Genomic DNA, 14,990 nt, shown 5'->3' with positions numbered 1-14,990 from the left:
TTTAAAGTAGGGAGCAGTTGGCTGTTTAGACCTTCTTTTGTTCTGCCAGTAGGTTGGGGGACACGGCTTACTGACCCCGTGCCGGAGCTGTGGAGAGGCATGAGTGTAATGGGGAGTAGAGGAGAGAGGGCTGTGTTGAAGCCGGGGCTCTCCGCGCTGTGCGCATCCTAGGTTTTGGGCTGCCCTGATGGCTCACATCCCTGGCTCAGTCATCGACCCATTGATCAAGGAGCATCTTGGCCAGTTCCAAAATTAAGTTGAAAAGATAAACATCCATCAGATAAAAAGCAGTTTTTGTGTCTCGCTGCCCCATCCACCCCACTGAAGTCCTGGTCTTCCTCAGTGTAGGGGTCTGATGTAGTGGACGCCTGGCTGGGGAGGGCCACACCAAGCCCTGGGGACCCAGGACTGCCCTGAGAATCCTCAGAGGGGACCTGTTGGGGCCTCGCTCGCGCACCTGCGTCAGCCTCAAGAGGGTCTCTGGCAGGTGCTTCTGCCCCGTCTCAGCCTCAAGGACATGCTGGCAGCGGGTGTGGAGGGCACCGAGCACATCTCCTGGTCTGGGTTTTACTTCCAGCTCGGACCAGCTGTGCCCGGAGATCCCACTGGGCTCCGTAGCCTGCTCTATGAGCGGAGACGCCCGTTTGCCTCAACTGCAGAGCTCGGCAGAGTAGGTCGAGCTGTCTCGGAAAAATCGGACTCAAATGAATCTTTGACCAGCAACTGTTCAAGAAGGATGTTAACCTCACGCCCAGGAATGCTACATTTTCTAGCATTTGACATTTTCGGCGATCAAGAATTACTATACTTTGTAATATCACAAAACTCAATGAGATCTGTAGAAAAGAGGTACATAAATTAGTGTCACACAGCTGCACGGCAGGCTTAGCGAGTGTATGGTGGTGATCACCTAGAAACCCTCTGGATGGTGGTGGGAGCATTGTCAGGACCCTGAATATCCATGACTGCTTGCTGCTGCCTTCTTGACTCCGCCGTCCGCGCTGAGAACCAGCGTCCCCTTGCCTCCTGCCCCCACACTGGCAGGGTGAGCACAACCTGGACGTCTAGCTGAAGGGTGGGGAGGGCATCAGGGTCCATGGCCTCGACAACATGCGTTCTGGGACTGGCCCGAGGCGTCTGGTGTGAATGTCCCCTCCTCTTTTTCTACTTCAGTCTCCAATAGCCCCGGGAGGTGGCTGTGATGTCTCCTTCATGGGCACCTGGGCTCCTTCCTCTGTTTCAGGGCTCCAAGGTCCTGGCCAAGAAAGAGCTGGCCTACGTTCCAATTATCGGCTGGATGTGGTACTTCACCGAGATGGTCTTCTGTTCGCGCAAGTGGGAGCAGGATCGCAAGACGGTTGCCACCAGTTTGCAGCACCTCCGGGACTACCCTGAGAAATATTTTGTACGTAGGCAACCAGAGCAGCTGTGTCCCAAGGGCTCCTGCAGGACTGTGACCGTGGGACCCCCGTGTGACTTCCACAGGACACGTGACTGTGGGGCTGTGTGTGACCCCAGGGCTGTGTGTGACCCCAGGGCTGTGTGTGGCCGTAGGGCTGTGTGTGACCCCAGGGCTGTGTGTGACCCCAGGGCTGTGTGTGGCCGTAGGGCTGTGTGTGACCCCAGGGCTGTGTGTGACCGTCAGGGCTGTGTGTGACCGTCAGGGCTGTGTGTGACCCCAGGGCTGTGTGTGACCCTGGGGCTGTGTGTGATCGTGTGGCTGTGTGTGACTGTAGGGCCGCATGTGAGCCTGGGGCTGTGCATGACCCCAGGACTGTGTGTGACCCTGGGGCCGCGTGTGACTGTGGGGCTGTGTGTGACTCCTGCCTCCTTCCTTCAGTTCCTGATCCACTGTGAGGGCACGCGGTTCACGGAGAAGAAACATGAGATCAGCATGCAAGTGGCCCGGGCCAAGGGGCTGCCTCGCCTCAAGCACCACCTGTTGCCGCGAACCAAGGGCTTCGCCATCACCGTGAGGAGCTTGAGAAATGTAGGTAAGGAAGAGTGCGTGGCCCTGGGCCTCCCCGCGGCAGCGAGGAAGACAAGCGCCAGCTCTGGATGGGCAGAGCTTGCTTCCTGCCAGCACTTCCCGGCTGACGCTAGGAGCTCAGAGTGGCTGCTCAAGTCTGGTCTCTGGGACTGGGAACCAAGGACAAATGGCCCCTGCACCCCTGGCTGGCACCTGGGGTGGGCCTGTGCCTGCCTTTCCTGGGGTGCCCGGGCCAGCACTGCCCTCTGCTGTGCAAATGTGCTGGGTGCCTGGATGGCCCATTGGGTAACCTGGGTCCAGGCCTGCACGCCCAAGACAGCACAGTTGGGTTTAGGGTCATTTCTTGCCCACCCATTGGCATCAGCTGAACTCTGACCTTGTGGTCTGTCGCAGCTGACCTCGGAGTCTGGAACCCTCAATGGCCATTGATAAGAAGGAAATAGCAACAACTTGCCTCTGGCCTCTCGTCATGCTTTTGTCTTCTTTTTGACCCTTCTGTCTCCAGTTAGAAACACCCTCTGTCGCCTTCTGCGCAGCCGGCCTCCCCACACCCCCGCAGTCCCTTGGCCCTTTCCCTGGGCTGCAGGCCCGGGGGCAGCTTCCTGTGCTCCTTCCCAGGCAAAGCACTTAGGTGAAGCTGGTTCCTTCCTGGAGGGAGCTAGAGCCCAGCCGAATGCGGCTTCCGGCCCCACGCTGCTGCCTTCCTCCGCCTTATCCTCTTGTCTCCTCTCCTCCTTCTGAGGCAAAGGAGAGGGGGGGCCCGAATTCCTCCCCGGGCCTGCATCAGGGGCCCCTTGGTTTCTCCAGCCCTGACCGACCCCCTATAGGACCTCTGGAGCAACAGGGTTGGTGAATCGTACCTCTAAAAGTCCCCAGGTGACCCAGTGGCTGAAGCGGTGGTTTCAGGCCCCGGGCAGCACTGCCTGCTGGCTTCTGCCTGTGTAACATACCCCCGTGCACCCAGGCCAGCGCCAGCCCCGCTTCCTTCTGGGGCTGCAGGAACCCAGGCCAGGTGGGCTGTGCCCCGGCCCCCTCTCCCCTCTGTGTGCCTGCCCTGCCCTTAGCCCTGTTAACCAGTTTCTTCTCCCCAACATTCTTCCCTTGCTTCCTCATCCCCCCTTCTCCTGGTCACCAGCGTTCCTTGATGACCTCTATTGGCACAATGCTGTGCACGCCACACACAGTGTCACCTTCAATCCCCACAACATCCTGGCAGCAGCTCTTACTCCCAGAGAGAAGAGAGAAAAGCAGGCTCTGGAGTCTCAGCAGCAAACTTGGGCCTGCAGAACTGAGGGCCCACCAGGCCAGCCGCCTCCAAGCTCCTTCCCCTCTGCCCAGCCTCTTAGAAGGTCGGTGGCACAGAGGGGCACCAGCTGCCTACATGTGTCTTTTGCTCTGGGCTCAGCCCAAGGGTCAGAATTAGGCTGCCCCCTGCAGTCCCTGCCTCCACACCAACCCTGGGCCCCAGGGCCAAGGATGCTCCCATTGCTCGACCCCTGCTCCACCTCCCAGGCTGCTGCACTCTGCACTGTCCAGCAGCGCCAAGACCCTGGGGGCTACTTGATCAGGAGGCCTCACTGAATCCTCTTTCCTCTGCTGACCAGCTGTGTGACTCTGGGCAAGTGACCTTACCTCTCTGGTCCTAAGTCTGCTCTGAGTTCTGTAAAATCTGTTAGGGTTGCAAAGAGGATTAAATGAGAAAAGCTGGATAAAAAGCTCAGCATCCCACCTGGCACATGATAAACATTTGATCAAAGGCTGCTGTTGTTCGGGGCCCTCTGCCTCCCACTACACACCTCACCTTCTGCCCCTGGTGGGGTTGCCCAGCTTGCAGGGCTACGTGTCCTCATCCTGATCCGTCCCCTCTGGGTTGGACCAGCGCGGCTCTCTGACTGAGCTTTGCCTCAGTTTTGCCTCGCAAGGCCGTCCAGCTCTATACTGTTCATCACGGAGTTAACAAGGCTCTCTCCAATAATAGCCACCACCGGTCTCGGGCGCATCTGACATGCCAGGCCCTGTACGCACCGTACATGTAGGATGTCCTCACAGGACTCAGGAAGGTAGATTCCTTTTTCTTTTTGCTTTCAGCTCACAGATAAGGACATTGGGGCTCAGAGAAGTTAAGGAGCGGGTACAGTGTGACTCAGCCAGTACCTGGTGAGCTGGGATTTGCTCCTGGCTGGTGGGGGCCGGCAGTCGCTGCTGTCACTCCTTCCGATGCGCCTTGCAGTTAGAATCAGGCTGGCTCTCCTTTCAAGATGCTTTTTTTGAGGTTTTCCTCTGGAAAATGAGACAGTTGTACAGGTCACTGATTTTTAGGCGGCTCTTTGGGGAACCCGGGGGTTCTCCCCTCCTTTGCTTAACCAGAGTCAGCCTCTTCTGTTGTCTTCATGGGCCCCTGTGTGAGCGGGTCGGAGGAAAGGAGGTATCAAAACCACTGAACTATGTGAGCTCTGTGGCCCCTTCTTACTAGGAAGCCCTAGGACACTACAGTCATGGTCCACACAGCCTGATCCGCTGTTCCTGTAGATACCCGTTTATGCTTTAAAATGCCTGAGGAATGTGATAAGCATCCAGGTTCCCTCCCAGCAGCCCTGACCAGGCAGCTCTCCTCAGGAGGGCTCAGGAGAACAGTCCCGCCTTCAGCCCTAAGGCAGGGGCGAGTGGTCTCGGGCACTCCGGGCCCTGCTCCCAGGCTCTCCTGCAGGCCATCAGGAGGACCCCTGCCCGCTGGCACAGACAGTGGACCTGCAGACCCCGCACAGTGGTCAGGCAGCAGGTAGAAGAAAACAGATGGTGATTTATTGTTTTTGAATCTTGGTTCCGCATATTCCCAATCAGACCAAGTGCCTTTCCTCCTTCCTGCCATTCTCCCACTCCTGTTATTAATGCACGCATGTAAAGCTCCCAGTGAAGTAGCTGGCTCATCGTTTATTGAACACAAACCATGTGCTGGGCCCTGCAGTAAGTGCCTGGCCTCTGTCATCTCGGCAGCTGTGTGACAGAGGCTCCCTTCTCCAGGACAAGACCTAGCCCCAGCTGCCCAAGAGAAGATCCCACCGGTGGGAAAAGGTGACAGCTGCTGGGGTTCCCACCTGTTGCTCCTACCGTCTGGTGCTCTTACACTTCAGCAAGTGGCCAGTTTCCACTGTGCATTTATCTCCTCTGTTCCCTCACTCGTTCCTTCCTATATTCTTTCATCCCTTGATCCAAGAAGCTTCAACTGAGTACGATCCAATTCCTTAAGGAGTTTCTCATCAGTACCCTAGGATAATTTGTAGCTGTCTTATTTTTCTAGGGGAAAATAATGCTCACAGAATGGTTATGCTGCTGTAACTGAGACACTTCCTTAGTTTCCTTTGGAATAATTTTTCTTATCATCCACACTTGTTTACATTTCGGTGTTTCTTGACGGAAATGATAGGCTGGGCACATTAGAAAGTTACAAGTCATTGTTGTGGCACCTCTAGACCTGACTTTGCAGTACTGCTTTAAAAGTGATCTGGGCTAGGCACAGTGGCTCAATCTGGGCTGGGCACAGTGGCTCACTGTGATCCCAGCATTTTGGGAGGCTGAGGCGGGCAGATCACTTGAGGTCAGGAGTTCAAGACCAGTCTGACCAACATGGTGAAACCCCATCTCTACTAAAAATACAAAAATTAGCTGAGCGTAGTGGTGGTGCCTGTAACCCCAGCTACTTGGGAGGCTGAGGCAGGAGAATTGTTTGAACCCAGGAGGCAGAGGTTATAGTGAGCCAAGATTGCACCGCTGCACTCCAGCCTGGGTGACAGAGTGAGACTCCGTCTCCAAAAAAATAAATAAATAAATAGAAAAAGTGACCTGGCTTCAGCAATGACCCTGTTTTCTATTACTGAGTTCTAGTGGGATTTTATGATTACAAAAGATAATACACATTCAGTGTAGAACATGTGGACCATATAGAAAAAGAAAAATCCGACCACACCATTTCTAGATAAGCAGTTAGCCATTTGATTATTGTCTTCCAATGTGTGTATCTACAGAACAAAATTGGGTTCACACGCTATATACTGCTTTGTATTTGTTTTATTTTTTATAGTTTCAGCTGTATATGACTGTACACTCAATTTCAGAAATAATGAAAATCCAACACTGCTGGGAGTCCTAAACGGAAAGAAATACCATGCAGATTTGTATGTTAGGTAAGTCGAATGGTTTCCTTTCCAGAAAAGACCGTGCCCGTTTCAAAGTAAACACATCACAGATGACCTAGAGACTTTCTTCCAGGGATCCCTGGGTCACACTGACTCCTTTGCAGTCTGTTTTGCATTGAACTTGACATATCCTACTATTGAGAATGATCTGCTGAAATCTCCTTCCATCCCAGCTCCTTCCGGATCCTCTGTAATCTTCCATTTCCGAGAGCTCAGGTTGAACAAATGGAAGGCCATATTTTATAATTATTTTGGTGTTGGTGTGACGAGAATATGTTATTGACACTTTCCTTGAGCGATGGGTCTGCTATATGGAATACACACAGATGTGTATTTATATAAGGCGGTCTAGACACAAATGCAAAAGTCTTTTGCAGTGTCTTACTTATGTGTTATGTTCCAGGCTATTAGTGATTTTATTGAAGACACTTCTAGAACATATTAGTCAAACTAGTTCTCCTTCCTTGCTCATAGAATGGGCCGAACACCTCTGTTTCAGTGGGAAACAGAATTGGAAGGTGCAGCAGATAGTAAACACAATGGCAATTCACGCATTAAACCCCAGAGTGACAGGGGTCAGGGACCGGACTGGTTTGTTGTGCTGTGGGTCACCTTCTCTGAATGCTAATCAAGAGAATCCGAAATGCCCACCAATGGAGAACTAATCCAGGGGCGTATAACCTTGTGATTCAAGACCTTACAGAAGCCGTATTACAAACAGCCCCATGAAAATCCAGGGGCCCTACCTTCCCACCAGGCCACACCAAATGTCCCAGCTTTCCTGGGAGATGTTTTGGTGGACTGGCGGCCAAAGTTAAGTAGCTTCTGATCTAAAAATGACTCTGGCTTTCCCATCAAAATAGGACAGCATTGACATCATCACTGACTTCTTGTCTGATGGTGCAGGCGAGAGTCTGCCCTGTGACTCAGTTCTGTGGCATATGAAGGCAGGAGAATCACCCACTTGCCTGAAGGAGACCTTTAGACCTTCTAGAAGTAAAGTGAGGTTTTATTCCCCATGTTCGCTGACGGCTGGCAGGAGCTCCACTCAGTGACCAGCTGGGCTCAGTTATTTGGGAAAACCCCAAGACATGTAGAAGATTATTTCACTTCTCAGGTAGCTGCAACTCTCCAAAGCGTGTGTGAGAATCAGCACCAAAATGATACTGGCGCGTTCGCTCACTGAAGCCAGATGACACACTTGACCCCAGAGGAAGGTTAGCATTGATGCTGTTCAACACACATCTTTTTGTCGTCGCTGCCCATTAAAAATGATGGAGGCATTTTTCTGAACACACGTCAGTACAAAGCACTGAAATATCAGGGCGATAATGTCAAGTTGTTGAAAAGGGCAAAACTCACTACATTCCCACTATCCAAATAAAGAAATATTATGCAGACTCGAGAGATCTCATTTCCAAAGCAGAGTAGATCAAAGAGCAAAGAAGTAGAGGATTCACAGAAGTACAGTGCGCGTAGGAACAGAAAAGGTGAAAGGATATTTCCGGAGGAGCTTATGGGGTAAGTTCTAATTATGTGAAAAACTTACCTCTGTACAATACTGCCTTGAAAAGGAAGTCGCTCACTATAATCTGTTATAAGATGGAATCCCATCGTTTATTCTCTTAACAGACTCTAGTGTGATAGATAAGCTCTAAAATCTTCTTACTAAGATATTCTTAGGCCACAGAAGGGAGTGAAATGACCTGGGAAATCAAGCCAGATGCAGACTTTGACATGGACAAAATTGAGTATAAATGAACATCCCTTGAAATCACAAGAGCTAACAACCTGAGAACAAGTAGGAACGGCAAAGGTGGCAGAGTGACTCCTCCCCGTGTTCAGTATGGGCTTTTTGTAAATGATCGAGTAGCAAGCCCTTGCCAGCACCAGTCCCCACAGCCACCCAAGTCTCCGAGCTATCGCTAGTGTACAGTGACTCTGGATCCCTGTCCGAGCCATGGAGCCTGGGGAAGATGCCCTGGCTACTTGCATCTGGGAGAACTTTAATTCCCCACCATCCACATCACTGACTTGTCAAAACCTTTGCAGAAAAAGTCTGCCTCAAGGCTAACCAAGAGGCCACAGGAATCATTTGATGGGAGATAATCTGCCATTACCAGTAAGTCGGTTACTTGACTAAGAAGAAATTACTAGGATCTTGTCTCTGATGCATCAATTCTGTGTATATTGGATTGTCTCATGTGGAAACTGAGGCAGTGTTGTCCTCTTTGGAAGAGGCAAATATCAGGTTTTGGGGGCCTTTTTGTGAGTTGGGAGGGAAGATGGAATGAGGCAAGTGTCCCCTGTTCTGACAGCATCTGTCTATGCTATTGAATTGGACCCTGGGTTGTTCCTTCATGGGTCATAATTGCATTTTGGCCTGTGTTTCTCCAGTGTGGATGTGGAACGCCCCCTCTTTCGATCACTTGCATTACTCTCTTCACTTCCACATTATTTAGGCTACCTAGATAAAAACAAAAAATGGCAGCACCGTTACTAGAAAGTATACGTTGCGGGGTGGGTGTCACCTCCCCCCTGCTAGCTGCTCTCTGCCTTTGCAGGAGGATCCCACTGGAAGACATCCCTGAAGACGATGACAGGTGCTCGGCCTGGCTGCACAAGCTCTACCAGGAGAAGGTCAGTGCACTGGGTGCCGGGGGTCTGTTCACGTTGCAGCTGTGGGTGCGTCGTGCGGCTGTGTGGCAGCAGGCCTTTCTCCGGCGGGCGAGACCTCACAGAGCCGGTTATTAATGAGTCCGGAGCTGACCCTCTCTTGGAAATAAAGAACATAGCCAAATTTTTTTTTTTTTTGAGACAGAGTCTCGCTCTGTCACCCAGGCTGGAGTACGGTGGCACGATCTCGGCTCACTGCAAGCTCCGCCTCCCAGGTTCACGCCATTCTTCTGCCTCAGCCTCCTGAGTAGCTGGGACTACAGGCACCCACCACCACGCCTGGCTCATTTTTTGTATTTTTAGTAGAGACGGGGTTTCACCGTGTTAGCCAGGATGGTCTTGATCTCCTGACCTCGTGATCCGCCCACCTTGGCCTCCCAAAGTGCTGGGATTACAGGTGTGAGCCACCACACCTGGCCTAAAATGTTACTTTTAGCAGAAAGAAGAGTATGCTAAGAAAAGGTTTAGAAAATGAGCCTCTTTTGTAAAGAGCCACACAAACAAATCAATAAATGTGGGCCCTCAAATCCATCAAGGCAAAGGAGATTTTTCTCAATGGGCCCTTCCTCTCCTGTATTCAGGCAGAACTGTGGTCATCATGTAAACCAAGAGGCACATCTCCTTCTTATTAAAGTCTCTTAGGGTGTTTTCCTCTAAACTATGTTTACATTTAAATGATAGTGTTCAACTGGAAAGGGTTCTCAAAATGATCATCTACTCCAAAGCTCTTACACTACTGATGAGGAAGTTAAGGTCCACAGGATGAAGTGATGTACCCAGTTTTCCAGCTCACCGATCAAAGCCAGGTGCTGGAGCCCAGGCTATTTCTCTATCGGTGCAGGGCTGGGACGACACCGAGTTCTCTAAGCAGTATGTGTCTGTGAGCGGACCTGGGAGGCTGGCCCTTTTCCCTTCCGAGAAGATCGCTGAGCAGTAAGCGGAAGTGGTGCATGGTTCCTCCAAGCAGAGTGGTGAATAGACGTCAAGGGACAATTCCTTTCTGTATCAGCCTGTTTTGCTAGGAGCCTAGATCTAAAGCTTTACTTGCCCCAAATCTGGGTGCCCCACCAAGCTTGTCAAAGTAGAATTTCATTTTAATGATCACCCTTTCAGTCAGAAGTGTGCTGTATGTCAAAAGACAATTCTGTTGATTTTGACCTTGGGATTTTAGGGCAGTAGTTCTCTGACTTTTCAATTTCATGGGCAGGTAAAGTTTCTGCAAAATGGGAGGGGATGGCAGGCAGCCAATAGAGGTGTGCCAACATTCTGGTCTTTCCAAGCATAAGAGAAACTTGCCACCTACCAGTGACACAATTATACTCTTTAATATGGGAAAGGCATCATCTCTGAAAACAGGGCCATCCTTTGAGTTGACCTGATTTAGCTTTATGAAAAATGCACAATATTTCTTGCTTGTCAGCATTTGGGACTCCTATTGTTTGAAGGCTTTGAGAAACCATTCATGACCTTGTGTGATCTTCTGTGGAAAAAGCAGTTCCCAAATGAACTTGCTCTCAGGCTGAACCTACAACCTCAGAACCCCTTTTTTCCAGGGAGGTCACAATAGCTATCATGGTTTCTTAATTGTATGGGGTGAACAGATTCCAACTTTTCATTTCTAACTTAAAGTCCTTCTTCAGGTTGTAATTTGACATTTGCAGAAGGGACTACAAATTGGCCATTAATGGTGCACCTTAAGAAATAGGTGAGGCTGGGCACAGTGGCTCCTGCCAGTAATCCCTTTGGGAGTAAGCACTTTGGGAGGCTGAGGCTGGAGGATCACTTGTGGCCAGAGGTCGCCCACGTTTGTGACCAGTCTGGGCAATGTAATGAGAACCCCTGTCTACAAAAATAGTTTACAAGTTAGCTGTGCCTAGTGGTCCGCACCCGTAGTTCCAGCTACTGGGGAAGCTGAAGTGGGAGGATCACTTGAGCCTAGAAGTTCAAGGTTACTGTGAGCTATGATTGCGCCACTGCACAGAGTAAGACCCTGTCTCTAAAGAGAAATAAGCGAAAAAAAAAAGCTACATTCAGAGCCGTCTTGTGGAGGCCAAGGTCGGAAGCAGCTCTGGGTGGGTGCAGAGCTCGGAGTGCAGGCATGGTGGCCCGTGGAAAACACTGTGCAGTCCTGCTCTAGCCTTCAAGGACAAGAACCATTTTTGGGACTGGCAGTTGTTTTTTCATTTAAACTGTAAGGGTACTGCTCTTTAGAAGGGCAGCAGGGAGCCTCAAGGCTTGGCCCCCATGGTAAGTCCTTTGCAAGTCCTGGCCATGCACTCGGGTGATCTCCGCGCGCTGAGGCCAAGGTTTGCGAGTGCTCCTCACAGAGCCTCTCTCTGCCAGACTTGCTGACTAAGAGAAGCCACTTCTTCCTTTCTGTTCCCCAACTTTCTCTTCTCTTCTTTGTTCTTTCCTGTTCTTCCTCCCCTCCTTTTCTCCCTCCTTTCTTCTCCTTAATTCTGCCCTAAGACACAATTTCTTTGCTGAGCTGAGTGCCTGGAAAAGCTGAGCGGGTGTGCTGTGTGGACGTCTCCTCTGCACGCCTCCTCCCAAGTGCCTTTGTCGCGGGCTGCCGGGGGTGTTTGTTCGGGGATCCGTCGCCTCTCAGTAGGATCTCGTCCTCTTCAGCTTGTGGGTTGATGCTTCTTTCTGGAAACAAACCAACTCTCCTTCATTCAGTGACTACGTTTCGCAGTTCCAACTTTATACTGTGCCACATAGTAACACACAGAAACAAAAACATGAGTCCTTTCCCTGTGGGGCAAATTTTATTACAAAATGGGTCCATGACCAAGATCGGCCACGGACATTCTACTGCCGGAGCCTGGAGTCTGGCCGGAGCTGGCCGTGCTGTTCTCTCCGCGACGGTTGATGGGAAGTCCTGCGGCAATGTCAGGGGCCATAAGTGAGCAGAGGGGGTGAGAGTTAGTGTTTTAAACCACACACAAAACTTTAAAGTGAATAGGGCTGGGCGCAGTGGCTCACACCTATAATCCCAACACTTTGGGAGGCTGAGGCGGGAGGATCACCTGAGGCCAGGAGTTCAAGACCAGCCTGGCCAACATGGTAAAACCCCATCTCTACAAAAATTAGCTGGGCATGATGGCAGGTGCCTGTAATACCAGGTGCTCAGGAGGCTGAGGCGGGAGAATCACTTGAACCTGGGAGGTGGAGGTTGCAGTGAGAGGAGATCATGCCACTGCACTCCAGCCTGTGCGACAGAGCGAGACTCTGTCTTAAAAAATAAAAAAATAAAGTGAATGGGAAGTTCTGAGTTCTGCGGCTGCTAGAAAAGGGAGTGCTTTTTCCTTCTTGCAAGAGGTGCAAATAAAAAAATCTTGACCTAGCAAATGTCTTTCTGGAAACAAGACAGAAAAGGTGAGTTCCCCTTTGTGATATTACTATAAAAAAGCACTATAAAGACTGTTAAGGAAAATAATTTCAGAAGCCACATTTGCTCATTTTTAAAAATGGGTGAGTTCTATGGCATATAAATGACACCTTAAGAAAGCTGTTTTTTTTTTTTTTTTTTAAAAAAGAACAAGGCACAAAATATCACCCGCCTTTTCTAGTTATCAGGTGCCCTGTGGCCCCAACCTGGGATAAGAAAATCACCCCGTTCTGGTGGGCAGGCGAGTGCTGCTTCCTACCCTGGCAGAGTCGGGTGCCACCTCTCTGGGCATTGCTCCTGACTGTCATGGTGCTCACCTCCTTGTCTCCACCATCTGATCACTCTCACTGCTTGGCACACACGTCGATTTTTCTTCAACTGCTTGATGATGTGACTTCCCCTGAGAGCCCCCATGGCTTCCCTTGGCCGATGTCCAAGAGCAGAGTCACGCGACAAGTGACACTTCAGACCAGGCTTGTTAATGGGCTGCAGGGGGCCGAGGGCAGAGCAGAGGCACCTGAACTGCCCAGGGAAGGGGTTGGGGGTTCTCCTTCCAAAATGGCCTTATTAGTGTGTGGACTAGTATGAAAAGTGACTCTGAGAGGCCAAGAAAGCCTATGATTCAGTACACCCTGAATGGAAAAGAAGAGAAGTATGAGATACTTTAGACTTTTCTATCTCAAATTGTTAAAGGAAAATATTCAGCATTTAAGGTAGTATAAGTTTCAATTATATGGAAGCTCATTTTTCAGAAAATTCGACTCCTTAGAGAACTGGGACGTTACTAGGCTAGTTCATGGGACACAAACTGGGCCTCACTGTGACCCACACCTGTTTTTGTGTGGCGTGCATGCTATCAGCCATGTGCAGCTTTTACAATGGCTGAGGCAGCTGCCCACAATACAACCCGGGCAACTCCCTGTGGCTGCCTGGCTCAGCTCTGCTCCCTGGAGGTGGCTTCTGCCCTGGTCCCCCCTCACGGCCAAGACCTGCCCTTAGATGGGCCAGTGGGAATCCTGGTGCCACAGCCCCTTGTTCCCCCCAGGTCCTGGCTCAGCCCAGCTCCCAGCCGCTTGAGCACTCCTGCTGACTGTCGGGTTCCTGGGTCCCTACCTTAATGTCCGGCAGCTCCTTGTGGCTGAGCCCCAGTCCCTGAGCAGGAGCTCCGTGACATGAGACCCCCAGGGAAGGGCCACCGCGTTCTTTTGCAGTGCATTTACGTGGGGCCGAGAGTCCCCTGTTCTCACCCAGGGACTGCAAGGAGCACCATGAGGGCTCTGGAGTAGCTGCTCTGCAAGCTGCTCGTGACACACACACCCTGGGGGTGGACGTGGACGAGTGCGTGGTTCCCACTAAGAATCTGCTTAGTGGAAGGACGTGAGCCTGTTTACCTTTTCCACGGTCTGACAGTCACTTAAAAGAGTCACCCTGGATACCCAGTCCTGAGTTTGCTGTCACCTCCGAGAGCCATACCCAGCAGCCCACAAGCTTTTGTCATTCATGATGCCTTGAATCACGGCCCTCAGAGCCCTCCAGTGGCCAACAGGGTGGTAGGTGTGGGTGGGCTGCCCCGCAAGAGCCGAGGTGAACTGGCTGTGGAGGCCAGGAAGGCAGGGCATGTGCCGGGCCGGGCTGTGTGGCGAGCTCCTCCTGACTGCGGGTCGGGTCTCCACAGTGTCCCCTGTGGGCAGCTTCGGGGCAGCAGCCACTCCATTCTCCCGCCGACCTGTCGTGGAAGGCACTGCTGCCCCATCAGACACACTGGGGCCTGGGCTCAGGGATGCAGGCACCTGCCCACAGAGGGTGGATCCCAGCTCCAGTCCAGCCTGGCCTGGCGCCAGGCCTCATGCTGCACGCCCTGCACTCAGTGACAGCTGCAGCAGCCCTGCCACTCCCAGTGCCCCTGTGGGAGGGGCGACCAGATGCAGCATTGAGAAGACAGCAGCTGCCTACAAAGTGCTTTCTGGAAGGAGCCACAGACCCCAGTTCTGCCGAGCCCCCGTGGCACCCGTGTATCTCTGCGATGTATCTTGGAAGCAGGGCCTCGGGAGGGACCTGCCACTGAGCCCTGTGTGGCGTCTGAGGGTCCTCTTTCCTGTCCCCCAGGATGCCTTTCAGGAGGAGTACTACAGGACGGGCACCTTCCCAGAGACGCCCATGGTGCCCCCCCGGCGGCCCTGGACCCTCGTGAACTGGCTGTTTTGGGCCTCGCTGGTGCTCTACCCTTTCTTCCAGTTCCTGGTCAGCATGATCAGGAGCGGGTCTTCCCTGACGCTGGCCAGCTTCATCCTCGTCTTCTTCGTGGGTGAGTGGAGGGCAAGGGGCTGGTGGGTGCTAACAGCACCACCCTGGGAGAGGTGGCATCAGGGCTGGGACCGAGGCCATCTGTGTAGGCAGTTGTGCCATGGATGAGGAGCAGGCTCAGCTTGCAAATCACAGGGAAAAATTAGACTTCAGGATGAGTACGAGGCCCTCGAACCAGGCCCAGGACCCACTCTGCAGCCTGGATGGTCCAGCCTCCCACCTGGGGCTGGATTCCACACGTTCCCTCTTGGGTGGTGATGTAGCTGCCACTTCCACTCCCCGACAGCTGCGAGTGCTCCCTCCCCGTCCCCTGCAGACAGCTCTGCTCACTGGCATCGTTTCCTGTTTCTGAAGAAAGCCCTGTGCTGGAGGCCGGTGGGGACGTAGGGGCAGCTCCCTGCCTTCCTCTGGGGGCGCCTGTGGCTTCTCCTTTGCT

The 14,990-nt window shown here is 52.2% G+C and overlaps 1 protein-coding gene and 1 long non-coding RNA gene across 3 annotated transcripts in view; one reads left to right on the top strand and one right to left on the bottom strand.

The window, feature by feature from the left end:
- Nucleotides 1–14,990, top strand: part of AGPAT4 (1-acylglycerol-3-phosphate O-acyltransferase 4) — a 139,797-nt gene that overhangs the window by 116,038 nt on the left and 8,769 nt on the right. For both annotated transcript variants that reach the window (XM_003898375.4, XM_017958448.3), the window contains exons 4-8: nt 1,244–1,405; nt 1,841–1,994; nt 6,069–6,171; nt 8,748–8,823; nt 14,357–14,555. In XM_003898375.4, coding sequence (XP_003898424.1) covers nt 1,244–1,405; nt 1,841–1,994; nt 6,069–6,171; nt 8,748–8,823; nt 14,357–14,555 — 694 coding nt within the window. The remainder of the gene's footprint in view (nt 1–1,243; nt 1,406–1,840; nt 1,995–6,068; nt 6,172–8,747; nt 8,824–14,356; nt 14,556–14,990) is intronic.
- Nucleotides 10,166–14,361, bottom strand: LOC116275393. Its single transcript, XR_004184474.1, has 2 exons — nt 12,568–14,361; nt 10,166–11,740 (listed from the first exon to the last, which is right to left on the bottom strand). It is a non-coding gene; the product is annotated as an uncharacterized LOC116275393 (long non-coding RNA).

Source organism: Papio anubis, chromosome 6 (genome assembly GCF_008728515.1).
Source record: "Papio anubis isolate 15944 chromosome 6, Panubis1.0, whole genome shotgun sequence".
In the NCBI taxonomy this organism is placed as follows: Eukaryota; Metazoa; Chordata; class Mammalia; order Primates; family Cercopithecidae; genus Papio; species Papio anubis.
The sequence above is the reverse complement of the archived record's forward strand: the minus strand, read 5'-3'. Positions and strand labels throughout refer to the sequence as shown.